Source organism: Protopterus annectens, chromosome 13.part0 (assembly GCF_019279795.1).
Source record: "Protopterus annectens isolate FY-2018-M chromosome 13.part0, PAN1.0, whole genome shotgun sequence".
In the NCBI taxonomy this organism is placed as follows: Eukaryota; Metazoa; Chordata; order Ceratodontiformes; family Protopteridae; genus Protopterus; species Protopterus annectens.
Genome location: NC_056747.1, coordinates 832,665,446 through 832,681,180, shown reverse-complemented (window position 1 = coordinate 832,681,180; position 15,735 = coordinate 832,665,446). Strand labels below are relative to the sequence as shown.

Genomic DNA, 15,735 nt, shown 5'->3' with positions numbered 1-15,735 from the left:
AAGCCCTACAGATCAATTAAAGTTCAGACAGCTAAGAAATTAAACAAAAAAAGCCATATGCTGGAAAGGCCACAAAAGTTCCTCACCAAAAGGATAAAGGGTCTCAAAAATCTGTCTTATGCTGCACGACTGAAAGAACTCCAGTTATATTCAGTTGCGTACCGCTTACTCAGAGGTGACCTATGCCTGACATACAAGGCCATGTCAAACCCAGATTTGATGAATATGCTTCATCTCAAAAAATCTAGATCCCTCAGAGCCACAAGGGTGGGTGACTTAAACCTCGACACGGTTATTAATAGGACATGCTGGAGGGATAGATTCATCACCCAAAGACTCCCTATGCTGTGGAACAAAATCCCGGTTTATGTGAGGCAGAGCACCTCGCTGGCCTTGTTCAAGAGGAATCTTGACCAATGGATGGGAGATCGCAGATACACCCCAGGGGTTACCTCAGTGTCACTGCTCGACAGAGGCACAGCTAAATAATGGGCATAGTTTCTCCAAACTAAGGGGTGGTGTAAGCCACAAAACTATGGCTAGGCTTATAAATGCCCTCGGGCAGATAGCCTAGTATGAACCTATGAACCTATGAACCTATATTGTCAGACAAAAGAAACCTTTACTGTCAGCTCCAACAAACATACCAAAATAAACCTCAAAAATTCTGGTCAGGCATCAATAAACTTTTACACCCAGGTCGTTCAGTCACACCTACTCCCTCAGGCTCTGATCACAACAGTCCCAACCAAATAGCCAGTACATTTAACACTTTTTGTACAGAGACCATTCAATCTCTTGCCACTCACCAAGAGGATCAAAGGGCTCAAACAGATGCCATATGCTGCCCGGTTAAAGAAACTCCAGCTCTACTCAGTGGCATACCACCTGTTCAGGGACGATCTGTGCCTGACGTATAAAGCCATGTCCAACCCGGAATTAATGGACATGCTGCACCTCAGAAAATCCAAATCCCATCAAGCTACGCACTCGAGAGACTTGAACCTCAGCACTGAAATAAATAGGACATGCTGGAGGGACAGATTCATAACCCAGAGGCTCCCTTCACTCTGGAATAAAATCCCAGTCCAGGTTAGGCAGAGTCCCTCATTGACTCTCTTCAAGAGGAATCTTGATGAGTGGATGGGAGATCGTAGGTTTACCCCGGGTATCACTTCTGTGTCACTGTTAGACAGAGGCACAGTATACTAACCTCAAAAAAGGGCAAAGCAAAATAAATTTAAAATGGGTGGCGAAAGCCAAACACATTCTGGCTAGGCTTATAAATGCCCTAGGGCAGATAGCCTAGTATGAACCTATGAACCTATGAATCAGCTATCCCCTGACACCATATCTTCATCCACTGATATCTCTAACAGTCCCCCATTATTTAAATTTCAACCTGTTCCTACATCCCTTGTCTGTACCCTTATTCAGAAACTTAAACCCACCACCCTCTCTGCAGACCTACTACCTGCAGAATACCTGCAAAAAGCTGCAAAAGATATAGCCTAGCCCATATCCATTCTGATTAATAGAACTATTACTGAAGGAACTATCCCATCAATCTGGAAAATTTCACACATTATCCCCCTGCATAAAGGTAATTCCAATGAATTATCTAACCACAGACCTATAGCCATATTATCCCCATTGGCAAAAATCATGGAGAAATGCATTCATAAGCAACTATTAAACTACCTACTAGAAAACAACTTACTAGCTACCTGCCAACATGGCTTCAGACCATTTCATAGCACCACCTCTGCTCTCTTATTCTTCACTGATTGCATTAATAAAAATCACAATAATGACACTCTATCCTCAGCCCTCTTTATTGATCTGTCAAAAGCCTTTGACATGGTTAACCACCAGTTACTCATAAACATACTTAAAAACCTGTCACTGGATGCAGTTGCTAAACAGTGATTCAAATCCTACTTAAATAACAGGCAACAGGCTGTACTATGGGAGAATAACATCTTCTCACCTCCCAATTGCCCTTGGTGTCCCTCAAGGCTCCATACTGGGTCCGCTCCTATTCTCTATTTTTATAAATGACCTACATTCTGTAATACCTCAAGTTACATGTATCCAATACGCAGATGATTCCACGTTAATATGCTCAGCCACTTCTCTATCAGAACTTCAGTCCCTAACCCAAAACATGTTTAACACAATAGAGAAATGGCTTCTACACCGATGTCTCATCTTGAACCCAAAAAAAAAAAAAAAACTGCTACTATTCACTCCCACCCGCAGGGCCTCCCCACTTAACTTTACTGTTACATCTAGCAATGGTACTATCATATATCCTGATCCTACCACAAAAGTACTTGGGGTACTAATTGATAATAACCTTATCTTTGAGCCCCATATTAACAATACTATAAAAACAGTGAACAAAAAATTAGGTTTCCTCTACAGGATCAAACCCTTTCTGACTCCTCTAGCCAGGAAAACTATGGCCCGTACCCACTTAATCTCTACCCTACTATATGCCTCCCCTATTTATACTAAACTATGTAAAAGCAATCTGAACAATCTGGCTATCTCCTACAATAATATTGCCAGATTTGCAATTGGGTCAACCTATAGAACCCCTTATTGTAACAATCTTAATCAACTAGGATGGTTGGAGTTGTCAAATCTAATACTATTGAACTAACTAATAGTTGCCCACAAGATTCTGTATCAACCAACAAATACACCAATACTCACAAACCTTATCACCCCCTACAATAATCTCAAGACCCTACGCTCATCAAATAAACTACTGGTACAAATAGGTAAAACCAACAATTTGGCTGGAGACTCTTTCTTCTCTAATACAGTGGGTAAAACCTGGAACTCCCACCCCAATGACATAACCTCCCTATCCTCAATAACCCTATTTAAAAGCAAACTGAAACCATACCTTAAATCACATTGGTTATGCCCCTGTGTTAACCCTAATACTTCACTTGTCCTTAGATACTAATCATCATACCGGTATAAGCTAGTTAATTTTCTATTAACAATAACATGTGTGTGACTTTACAGTTTAATAGTGTTATTTTAGATATTTTTGTATGACTATCTATAGCTGTTATGTACTAGGATTTTTTTCTTTTTTATAAGCAAAAATGCAATGAAATGTAATGAATGCCAAAACTTTGTAATGTACCTGCGTTTTGTAAATACTACTGTGATTTGTGGAGTTTTTCTCCCCGGGCCTCCACTGAAAATGGACATATATCCAGTTGGACCAGCCTGGTCAACAAATGTAAAATAAAAAATAAAAATAAAATAAATAAGATAACTTACATAAGACAACAGGCAGTGCTGTGAGTTGGATGATCGAGACACAAATCCTTAATGTCTTTTGATTCTTTCTTTAAATTGAAATTGCAGTTCTGATAAACATTACATCATTCTGTTACATTTTCCTGAAGTTTCCAGGCTACACATTACCTGCATTTACATTCTTAACATCTCCCTTTTGTTATCTTGCAGCGGGTCAGGAACAGAGCAATAAAAATACATTTGCATGTTTAAATCTAGCAATTTAACTCTTGGTTAAAACAATAGAAAGAATTTCTTCATCTAGACTTTTCTGCACTACTGTCTTCTTCAAAGGGTCACCACATGCTTTACTTTGGTCAGTAGAGTGCACTGTCACATTTATTTCTAGTTCCACATGTAACAGCATTTCTTTACATTTAAGACAACAAGCCTGTAGTTTACATTCATATTTACAAATGACAGAATTATTTGCAAAATTCTTACTGGCTAGGCTGGCAGCCTTCACCCTTCTCTACCAGTCTTCACAGTAGTTTTTGCACAAATCCTACATGGAATTTACATGTTTGCGAGGTGATACTCAGCAGCAGCACTAATTACATATTCATGACATGCACTGCATTTAAATGTGAGCAAGCACAGTTTTGTGACTGGCAACAGTGTTGCTGGCCAGGAAACCATGTAGAGCAACATGGATAGCAAACTGGTTTCCTCAGAGCACAGTAGGTTAGTTGGATTGCTTGGAATGCCACAATGATTACCAAGACTAAACATACAGTTATGCATATGTTCCAAATACAGTACAGGACAGTGTATACAGTGCAGAGTATTGTGAAATCCCATTCCAGGCATTCTTTATAGAAGTTGTGTAAATGATCTGAAAGGGTACATGGACTGCCGTGTAAAATAAACACTCAGGAAGTGTGTGTATTGAGTAGGGGCGCACAGATGAATTGTAGGAATGAACAAAGGGAAGAAGACTGGTGAAACAACCTAATGCACAGCAGATGAGGGCATGTCAATGGAAGAAAGTTGTAGCAGGAACACCAATCATATATCAGTATGGTACAGTACAGACTGAACAGTGAAAATGTGTATTATGTGACTGTCACACAGGGTGGCATAACAATGGGGAAGATGTCTTTGTGAGATAAGCATTCTTACATGAACAATGCAGAGGACATCTATCAGGGATGTTATATACAATTGAGGTAGGAGCCATATTGTAAAGCTGTGTAAAGTGATCTTCCTGAATATCAGCGCAATCTCAACAGAGGTCTCCAATAAGTGGGACACAGGTAGAGGCTCATGGACAACAGTAAAAGAAGCATGCACAATTGTGGACAACATAAAAATAACACCACCAGTAATCCCATGTCTCTGACATAACATATGTGATTCTGAGTGATCAGATATGGTTCTGCACAAACACACTCGTACAACTATTACATGTCAGCAGTCTATGAGGGTACTCACACACACTGTCCTGACACTGTAACATCTGCTGGAGGTGTTAAGAAGGACATTATATATGTGACATTATGATCAATACAGGCTAGTTGATTGGTGGGCATTGTATATATATATATATATATATATATATATATATATATGTGTGTGTGTGTGTGTGTGTGTGTGTGTCTGTGTGTGTGGCACAATCTGCACTGTCACAAATGTTACCCATTCCATCAGTGTTGTCAAACAGCTATGTATTCTCTGTGTATATCACTAGAACAGGTATCACACATGCATTTAGTGTAACAGCTTGATGGGGGCACCACACCATCAAGCAATAATGTTTATGGAACAAAAGGAATACCTAGGTGTGGCCAATAAGATTTATGACAGCTCACTGTGGCAAAGGTGGTACACTTCAGTTACACATCACTGGAAGATGTGTAGAAAGGTACATGAAGAAGTGTGCACTGTAATCAGTTATTGGTGTGATGAAGGCTGTGAACTATGGAGGTATTATGACCATTGATGTGGATGTCTTTCACATACTCAGTAGTTGAGTTACATACAAGGGAGTAGTCAGCACTGTGGCCATATGCAGTGAACGTTCCACATACCATCTACCCCAGGACACAGGTCACATACCTATTCATGTTGTTGGGTTGTGCATTTGTTTTCATGACGTAACAAATCCCCCCCCCCCATGTTTTTGTTTCATTGCAGTTGTTGTCATGGCTGTGACAGCAATCTTTGGTCTGTGTTGATATTGTCTGTATTATACTAATATCACAGTTGGAGTCAATGATTGCCCACAATCTGTAGTTCTTCAGACATTCGTTTACATACAGAATGTGTATGTCATTTGTGATGTCTTTGACTTAAATAATGGACAGGAAAGAGCCTAGCAGATAGCCCTGATGTAGGGATCTGATCACTGGACCTGTCACCATATTTAGATGCCACATATGTGATCCACTGTCTACCTACTTAATAATATAGGTGTTTATGGCCACATCTGACAGTGTTGAGTAAATACTTCAGTGTGGATTTGTGTCAAATGCCTTGAGCTTGTAAAGTTCAAAAGGATGATAGTGTTGCCATCATGCATGCCCTTGATGACCTCTTTGAGGACATCTAACAGACATGATGTAGCATTAACAACTCACACAGGTCTATTGCACACAGCCGGGATATTTATATTTAGAAAACGTCCATGATGATGCTTTGGTCTACCTCACAGATGAAGAGAGTCAGGACGTGTCTATACAGATTCACTTTATAATCTCAAAATACTGAAAGGTTGAATTTCAGTATCTTGAGACCATAAAGTTGAATCTTCAAAATAGTGAAAGTGCATAATCGCAAATCCAACTTAGTTGAATTCCCAGTTATGGATTTATGTTACATGACGTGTAGTGTATTGTGTGGATGCTGTCCGGTGTAGGGTGTGGATTTACGTGAAATTTAAGGTAAGTGTGTGTTTTGCAAGGGTTTTGGGTAGGTGTTTGAGTGTATGTCAATGTGTTTGTCAGTTGTACGTGTGGGGGTTAGAGTAGGTGGGTAAAAGTATGAGTGTTTAAGTGTTGGATATGGTGGTGTTTGTGTGTGTGTGTGTGTGTGTGTGTGTGTGTGTGTGTGTGTGTGTGTGTGTGTGTGTGCTTGTGTGTGTGCGAGGGACTGTAGAATGTCTGGGTGTGAGTTTACTGTCTTTTTCTGTTTGTGTGATCTCAGAATTAGTATATATAAGTAGGGGGGTGGAGGGGTGCTTGCCCCCCTGCTTATATGTAGTGTAGGTTTGTAGATGTGTGGTGTTACGTTTGTGTGTGTGTTTTTTTTGTAGTGTGGGTATTGTGGTGTATGTGTGGTGTGGTGTATGCTTTGTGTTCGCGATTTGAAGTTTCGCGGTTTGGGGCTGTCATTTTGTGGATTCGACTTTATGGTGTCAAGATACTGAAATTTGACCTTTCAGTATTTCGAGATTATGAATTGAATCTGTCTATACATACTTGCATCGGGTGCAACCCCCCCGCATCTCAGATGGATGCATGTTGAGGTACATCCTTCTATGGGAACATAATCTGTGTGGAGGGTGTGTAGAAGTGTGTATTCAACCATGTTAGGAAGGTGCATGTGCTGAGTCACACAATAGGCGATCTGTGATGTTGCCACAGTCCATTGATTTTGTGTGAAAAGAAAACATGAAAATACAATAGCTATGGGGCATTTTAACAACCCAAACAATTAGTGGATAAGATTTGTGAATCAAAGTAATGTGGAATAAACAGTACAAGATCCATTAGAGTGGTGCTATGCCTCAAATTTCATACTAACAAGTCCAGGATCTTTCTGCTGTCCACCACTGGTTACAATCTCTGTAATTCTCACAAATCTTGATGCAAAAGTAATATTAAGGTCAGGCATGACTAAAATATCCTTTCTATGCTCTATCAGTGCAGTACATTCAATACTATAAAGCCAGATAGAGATGCTATAAAAAAACTCAAAGATCCATTCAAGCTATTCTGAATGAGTTCATCAATACTAGGCTAACTGCCCTGAAGGGCCATTTTAAGCCTAGCCAACACTGAGGTCAGAATCAAACCCTGTACCTTATGCATATGAAGTAAAAACCTTAAACTTTATACTAAAATCCCAGCTTAGTATTCTCTTTTTTTTTTTTAAAACAAGAATCATTTTTATTAAATTATCATGTATGACATAGGCAATCATACATTTATATTAATGAAAACAAACGATATTGACATAATTTTAGTTGCAAACATTACATATGACAGATCTTATTTTTTCCAAACATCTTTATTAAATCTACACATATAACAAAGGCAAACTTACATTTATATAAATGAAAAACATGCAAAATGATACCACTTTAGTTGCAAACAGGTTACATAATAAACACCATTGAAACAACTGTAGCTGTAAACATTATGCATCATTTATAAACCATCCAGTCATTGTCAGTTAAGCATTATATAGCTCATTCAAATTCTGCCTCTTAAACCTTGTTCCTGCTCTGCATATATTGTTCCAACAATTCCCATTTTTCCTATGTAGCTTGCGCCTACCGTTTTCTAAAGATCCCAATTCCAGTTGTTTTATCTCTGTTACTATATTCACTAATTCTAGTAAAATTGGTCTAGACCTTGATTTCCATTTTCTAGTAATTGCTTTTTTGGCAGTCACCATAATTAGATTCAGCAAGGCTTTAATATGTCTAGGCAATTCCGATTTCTGTAGCATAAATCAAAAAATCATCTCCCCAGTCAATCTGCTCATCCAGCATCTCAGACAGAGCAGTCTGCAGGGAATCCCAAATGTCTGCCAGCTCATCATACTTCCAAAAAATATGCTCTCAGCCACCTCCTTCTTGCCCATCATACCTCCAACATTTGCTATCCATCTGAGGAAAAATTCTTTGGAGACTACTTGGGGTATAAAGATACCTATATAAACACTTCCAGGCTAAGATCCTAAATCTTCTAGACTTTGTTGCATATTTGTGAAACATACATATATCCCCCATTGTCTCTTTGTGAATTGCTTATCCAGTTTCTCTTACCAATCCTTTCTAAGCTCCTCTGATTGATTCTTATAATTATTATGCAATATTGTATATGCTTTACTAATTATTCCTTTTTTAACAGCAGCTTCTGTTCTAGATTCTATTAAAAACTCTACCAGTGTTGGTCTTGCATTTAAGAGCCCCCTATTTCTTTCTCTTTGCCTATACTCTGATATCAGTCCTTGATAGGGAAGGCAATCTCTAACCTGCAATCCAAATAAATTATTGGCCTCTTCCCATTCTATTACATTTCACTTTCTAGTTATTTGCTCCCAATACCTTGGTTCCTTTGCCAGTTTTGTCCAATAAATTCCAGCCCCCTCTTGCCTATTATCTGTATCCCTGACCACAGGCAACCCTATCGGCAAAATCTCTTTTCTCCATTCTTGTGTTGGTTTGGTTCTTAGAGTACTCGCTGCTATTTTATGAATATAATACTCTGTATGATTGTTGTTGTTCTCCTTAAAAGTCTGCATCCAAAATCCCAGCCTCTCCTTATTTCTTGAACTTTCTCCCTGTGTCAGCATCATTCCTTTCCACTTTGAATTACAGTTTTCTGCTTGTGCTATGTATAAGTGCCTTAACTGTGTTGCTCTAAAATACCCCCTCAAATTAGGTAATCCTAATCCACCTTGTTTTATTGGTAGAATCAGCTTACCCCACTTGACCCTTGTGGTCTTCCCTTCCCAGATAAAATCCTTCAACTCTTTTTTAATTGGCTATCCACAATGTCGCCTCCAGTTGATAAAAGTATGCCTGATCTGTGTATAAGACTAAAGGGACTAAAAGCATTTTAATGGCTTGTATCTTCTTAGTACCCACATCCATTTAACAAAACTTCCAGTTTCTCAATTTTTGTATTATCTTCCATTTAGTCTCTTCCCACATATCCTTAACTACCACCGCAGAGTCATTTCTAATCCATACTCCTAAATATTTCATTTTATCATGTCCCCATAAATATGGATATTGTTGGACCAATTTGTGTGTGGGTACATAATTTACCGCTATTGCCTTTGTTTTAGCTTCATTAATTTTGTATCCCGAGAAGATTTGAAACTGTCTTAAACTGACATAATTTTAGTTGCAAATATTATACATCACTTACAATCTATCCAATCACTGTCAAACACTAAATAGCTCATTAAAATCCTGCCTTCTTTTAAATCTCATTCCTCATCTGCATGTATTATTCCCACCATTCCCATGTTTTCTATGTAACTTGCTCCTGTCCTTTTATAAAGATCTCAGTGCCAGTTGTTTTATCTCTATTACTATAATCACAACTGCTAGTACAGTTGGTTCAGACTTTGATTTCCATTTTCTAGTAAATGCTTTTTTGACAGCCACCATAAGAGTCAGCAAGGCCTTACTTTGTCTAGGCAATTCCAGTTCTGCTCAAAAAATTATTTCTTTAGTTACACCAATTTGCTCATCCAGTATCTCTGACAGAGTAGTCTGCAGGGAATCTTTGAAGTCTGCCAACTTATTACACTCCCAGAAAAATATGTTCCCAATTACCTCTTTCTTTCCGATCACACCTCCAGCATTTGCTGTCTACCTGAGGAAAAATTATTTGGAATCTGTTTGGGATATAAAAAGAACTATGTAAACACTACCAAACTAACATCCTAACTCTTCTAGACTTTGTTGCAAATTTGGGAGACATACACATATCTCCCAGTTGTTTCTTTGTGAATCGCTTATCCAATCTTTCTTCCCAATCCTTTCTAACCTCCTCTGATTGATTCTTATAGTAATCATGCCATATTTTATATGCTCAACTAATTATTCCCTTTTTAACAGCAGCTTCTGTTCTAGATTCTACTAAAAACTCTACCAGTGCTGTTTTCTTGCTTAGGACCCCTCTATTTCTTTCTCTTTGTCTGTACTCTGATATCAATCCTTGATAGGGAAAGCAATCTCTAACCTGCAGTCCAAATACATTTTAGGCATCTTATCATTCTATTACCTTTCCCTCTCTAATTATTTGCTCCCAATACCTTGTTTTTTTTGCCATTTTTCTCCAATAAATTTCAGGCCCCTTTTACTTATTGTCTGTATCCCTAATTGCAATCATCCCTATTGGCAGAATATGCTTTCTCCATTCCTGTGTTGGCTTAGTTCTTAGAATATTTTGTACTACTTTATGAATATGATATTCTACATGGTTTTTGTTATCTGCATCCAAAGTCCCAGTTTATCCTCATTTCTTCAGCTCCCCCCCCCACCATTCTATAATCAACCTTTTCCACTTTGAATTATAAATTTCTGCTTGTGCTATGTATAGGAGCCTTAACTGAAATACCCATTCATATTGGTTAATCCCAAACCGTCTTGTTATATTGGAAGAATCAGCTTATCCCACTTGACTCTGGTCATCTTTCTCTCCCAGATAAAATCCTTAAGCTCTTTATTAATTACTATCTACTCTGGTTGAAAAAAACATGCCTGACCTGGGTATAAAACTAAAGGGACTAAAAACATTTTAACTGCTTGCATCTTGTTATCCGTAGCCATAAAACAGAGCTTTCAGTTTCCAGTTTTTGTATTATCTTCTGTTCAGTCTCTTCCTACATATCCTTAGCTGCCTCAGTGTAGGTACACTTTCGAAGCAGCTCAGTAAAACCATCATTGTCCAAAGCATTCCTTTCAGCAAAAAACAATTTTAAATTACACCACCTACAAAAAAGTTTAAAGCTGAATGATTACATGTACAATGTCCAAATTAAAACTAGGAATCTTATTTGGAAGAATGTTTTTATTAACGTGTTCTAGGATTGCCTAGGTTACATAAGTATTTTGTGTGTATTGTTTAAGATACATCTTACAGTCTGGTATAAGTGCATGGTTTTAATTCAATTGATACCATTTATTCCATTAACCTTTGATTGGTTGAATTTACCTGTCTGCTACTTAAATGTTTTTAATTTGTAAGCCTTGATAGGTTGATGAAGTCTTATTCATAAGAAGAAAGCACTCAGGTTTACATTGTTGTATTTAATAAAGTCTACTGTGGTCAGAGTTTATTGGTGGTTCCTACATTTGTTATTTTACTTTATGTTTTTAGTTCCCTTATTTTCCTTGCCAATGGTTCTAAATATAATGCAGATAAAGGGGAAATAAGACACCCCTGCCTGGTTCCTCTGCTCAAACAGAAATTAACAGACAGGAACCCACCCACTTTAATTTTTGCCTCCAATCCCGTATATATCCTTCTAATCAACCTTATAATTGTATCAGGGAATACAAATGCTTCCATTGTCCTGCTCATAAACTCCCAGCTTACTTGTCAAATGTTTTCTCTGCATCAAGACCTACCAACAACAAATTTTCTTACATTCTGCTTCCCTCTGAATCATCAATGCTCTTTTAATGATGTCAAATGTTTGCCTCTCCTCCATCAAACCACGTTGATCTATATCTATCAATTCTGGCATCAGTTTTGCCATTCTTTTAACCATTATAGACATAAATAGTTTATAATCATGGTTTAGGATTGAAATAGGTCTGTATGAAGTTGCATCTGATGAGCCTTTACCCTCTTTAGGTATTATAGCCACCACTGATTTCTTCCAGAATGTTGGTGTTTCTCCTCCTCTTAAAATACTGTTAAACAAAACATTCTAGATCTTTATCAGTTTTTTCACTCCTAGCTTCCAAACTTCCACAGGAATACCATCTATTCCTAGTGACTTTCCTGTGGGGCCTCAGGTTTCTCCTGAATGCCGTGTTCCATTTTTTAAAATGATAGTTGGGCTGCAAACAGCAATAAGGGAACACAATTATGAAAGTATATTCGCTGGGTATACCCCTGACACTTCGCCATTTACCTGTTGGTGCTTTTCCACAACCAATCACATGAAGTTAATATTATTACAAGGACGGTTACCAGCACCTTTTTTCACGTGCCTCATGCGGGACTTTATTGAAATGTATATGTTTTTGGAGCTAAACGTAACAGCACAGAGCATCAAGGATTGGATTTCACTCTGTTGCCAAATAAAGACTCAGTTTTATAGAATTTGATTTGTTTATACCAAAGTAAGGTGTTTCAGATGCAAAACAACTGTTCAATATTAGAGCAAGGTTAGGAATTATTTTTCTTCATGACCTTAGGACATTTGCCACAGCTTCAACAGTAATGACACAGAACTTAATAAATGAAGATAGATTTGCTCATATTGTACAGGACTTTATCATGCTTCTAAGCATTTTGCAGACACATCCAGGTACCTAACAGTAGGGTCACACCAAGAGTTCTCATAGATAAAAGTAATTTGGCCCAGACTGATGTGAATGTTATGCTTACCTTAAGGTTGCCACCCATCCCGTTGTCAGCGGGACACTCACGGATTAAGCCACCTTATCTCGTTGCCCGCTGTATCAAGAAGTGGGACCTGAAAAGTCCTGCTTTTGTGATCGCTCTGAATTGCCATGGAAAAGTCGCAATTGCTTCTGGCTTTTTCACAGCAATTCAGTTACATCACCAACCTGGACCTGCAGGCAAAGCTGCTGCCTCTTAGGTCCAGGTGCTTTAATTCGTGCAGCAATTGGCTGCAATTCACAAAAGGGGTGGGGATTGGGGTAGGAAGAGCCCTGCAAAGATCGCAGCTGTAGGAGCACTTTGTTTTAAGCGCTTTTACAGCCGCTAGAAAAAGACCAAGATTTTTTTTTTTTAAACAAGCGATCCAGCCAGCCAGCCATACTCCTTCATCCAGGCAGCCAGCCATCCATCCACCTCCTCGTCTAGCCAGCCAGCCAGCCAGCCATCCTCCTCCAGCCAGCCAGCCATCCTCCTCCTCCTCCATCCAGCCAGCCTCCTACATCCATTCAGCCAGTCATCCTCCTCCATCCATCCAGCCAGCCAGTCATCCTCCAGCCAGCCAGCCAGCCATCCTCCTCCATCCAGCCAGCCAGCCAGCCAGCCATCCTCCATCCAGCCAGCCATGCTCCTCCTCCATCCATCTAGCCAGCCAGCCATCCTCCATCCATCCAGCCAGCCAGCCAGCCATCCATACAGCAAGCCATCCATCCATTCATGCAGCCAGTCATCCATCCTGCCAGGCATCCATCCATCCAGCAGCTACTCCCACCAACCAGCTAACCACTCCAGCCAGGCAGCCATCCGTCCAGCTCCCCTCCCCCCCGCCATTCATGCAACCAGCCATCCACCCATGCAGCCAGCCATCCATCCAGACATGCAACCATTAATTCAGCCATCCATCCAGTCATTTATCCATCCAGCTGCTACTCCCACCAACCAGCTAGCCTCTCCAGCAACCATCCCTCATACCCTTAACAGCATCTCCTTCACCACTCGGGTGGTGACGTCATGGTAGAGAGTGTGGTCAGTATCATATTGGCTGCACCCCTATGTCCCACTTTGGCCCGCTTAAAAGGTGGCAACCCTAGCTTATTTGTGCAGTGCTGTCTGTTACGGCTTTATAGTAGAAACATACTTCGCAGGATGCGCATTCACCTGTCAGTCATTGATGGTACGCCCACTTCTGCGCAGAACGGCCTGCAAGGTATTTTCGAAAAGAATACCAAGGCTTGTACGCTCTACTATAGGACACGCCTCGGTTCTGCCCACGTGGTTACTAGGGAGGTAGGGCACAATCGTTTGTTTACAGTGCCACTGCGTAAGTGAAATATTTTGTTCAGGTGTGTTTCAGTTTCGGTTCCTGCATTTCAGTAGTTCTCTTTGTGCGACAGTCAGTTATAGCTACTCATGGTTTCTAAGTAATAAAAGTGCGAGGGTAGATCTGTTGTTCAGATGTTGTTGGGCTGTATAAGTCGAAAGCTGGTGAGTTTGAAGTACTGTTTAAAGTTTCTTGTGTTAGAATTAGAAAATGTTGTAGTTGCTTCTTGTTTCCTGTGTTTTGAACAACAGTATGACAACGGCGTAGTTAGCCATGTTTTTCTGAGCATCACATGAAAACATTAGAGCTTTTTATACCAGATCGTAACGGTTACAATATATGTCATAGTTAACGCTTACAACAAAAGGTACACAGTTAGTTTTTAGAGAGAATTGATAATGTGAAAGCAATATTTAAAAATCGTTAAAGGAAATAGTTGAAATTATACATTTACGTGCTTGGGGGCAACAGTTTGAGAGTTTTGCCCATTTTGAAAATGCAAGATAGTGCATTTTAGTAGGGGGTGGTATCGAGAAGTGTTTTGAGTACAAAAGAAAACATTTTGTCTACACTCCTGCAGTATATGTTTTTGGGATTTTTAAGTTTGGACAAAATGTTCCAACTTTTTTTAGCTTTCTCATCATATGTAATATTGTTTTTGTCTTAGCATCTTTCTTGTGTTGATTTTTTTTTTGTAAGGCAGTTATTAGTACCGCATACATTTCATTGTATTTGAATTGTCTCTGATTTTATATTTCTTGCCTGAAGATCTTCTTGTGTGTGTGTGTGTGTGTGTGTGTGTGTGTGTGTGTGTGTGTGGTGGTGGTGGTGGGGGGGGGGGGGGTTGTAAATATAATATGCATTGCATTACAGGTGAATCGTCTTTGAGTTTATATTTCTTAACTGAAGGCCTTAATTGTGCCACCGTCTCTTGCGGATTTTGTCAGATTATAGTGTGCGGAAAATTGAACGCACCAAAACATGACACAAACTTTCCGAAAATTCCAACAATACAAAAACATATTTTTTTTTATGAGGTAAGCCCCCACGACCCCTTCAAATTATGTGCACTAACTCTGAGGCTATACTACAGTGGGGAGAATGGGCAAATGTCCGGGTCCGTACTGTAGAGTGCGATCCAAGTACAACCACTTCTAGTTTTCGGAAAGTCCATTACATACTCAAGACAATATGAATTTCAACCTGATTAATAACCTCTTCTGCTACCCATCTGTCTTACAGCTCCGTACTTTCGTGAAGAGAAAGTGTACTATAGTGGCAGTTAAATTGTTAATATAGTTGATGCATTGGTCCACAGTGATATCAGAGTTGCATAAAAATATGTACGTTTTAGGCCTGAAATCACTATATGGTTATAAATACTCAGAAGAGAACAGCTGCAGTTTCGCTTTAAACCGAGTGATTTGTAAATGTTGCTGTTTAGCAACTCCAAATGAACGTTCTATGTACAAATTCCAATGTCTGTAGATTGATTCCAGGTTTTAGTATAGCATTTTCAGAATTAAGTACTTGAGGCCAGCAATTTATGGCCAGTTGCATGAGTTACTGGCAGTAAAGCCAAGACCACCATGTACTCTTAAACGTATGCATCTTTGTGTACTCAAGTACATTGTTCTTTTATCTCTGATTTCCCAACAACACTCTTACTGATATGATTGACATTTGTGCTGCTTGTCACCAGAAAGTGTCCAAAATGTGTGTGTTGTGAATGAGCATGTAAAATTTTTTAAGGTGAAAAAAGGAAAGGCC

General features: G+C 39.3%; 1 protein-coding gene across 5 annotated transcripts in view; it reads left to right on the top strand.

The window, feature by feature from the left end:
* Positions 1-13,773: 13,773 nt before the first annotated feature.
* Positions 13,774-15,735, top strand: part of LOC122787700 (2',3'-cyclic nucleotide 3' phosphodiesterase) — a 228,718-nt gene continuing 226,756 nt past the window's right edge. Inside the window, exon 1 of one of the 5 annotated variants that reach the window (XM_044054548.1) lies at positions 13,774-13,931. In XM_044054548.1, coding sequence (XP_043910483.1) covers positions 13,791-13,931 — 141 coding nt within the window. In that variant the 5' untranslated portion in view covers positions 13,774-13,790. The other 4 variants (XM_044054551.1, XM_044054550.1, XM_044054549.1 and 1 more) reach the window with 4 other exon arrangements.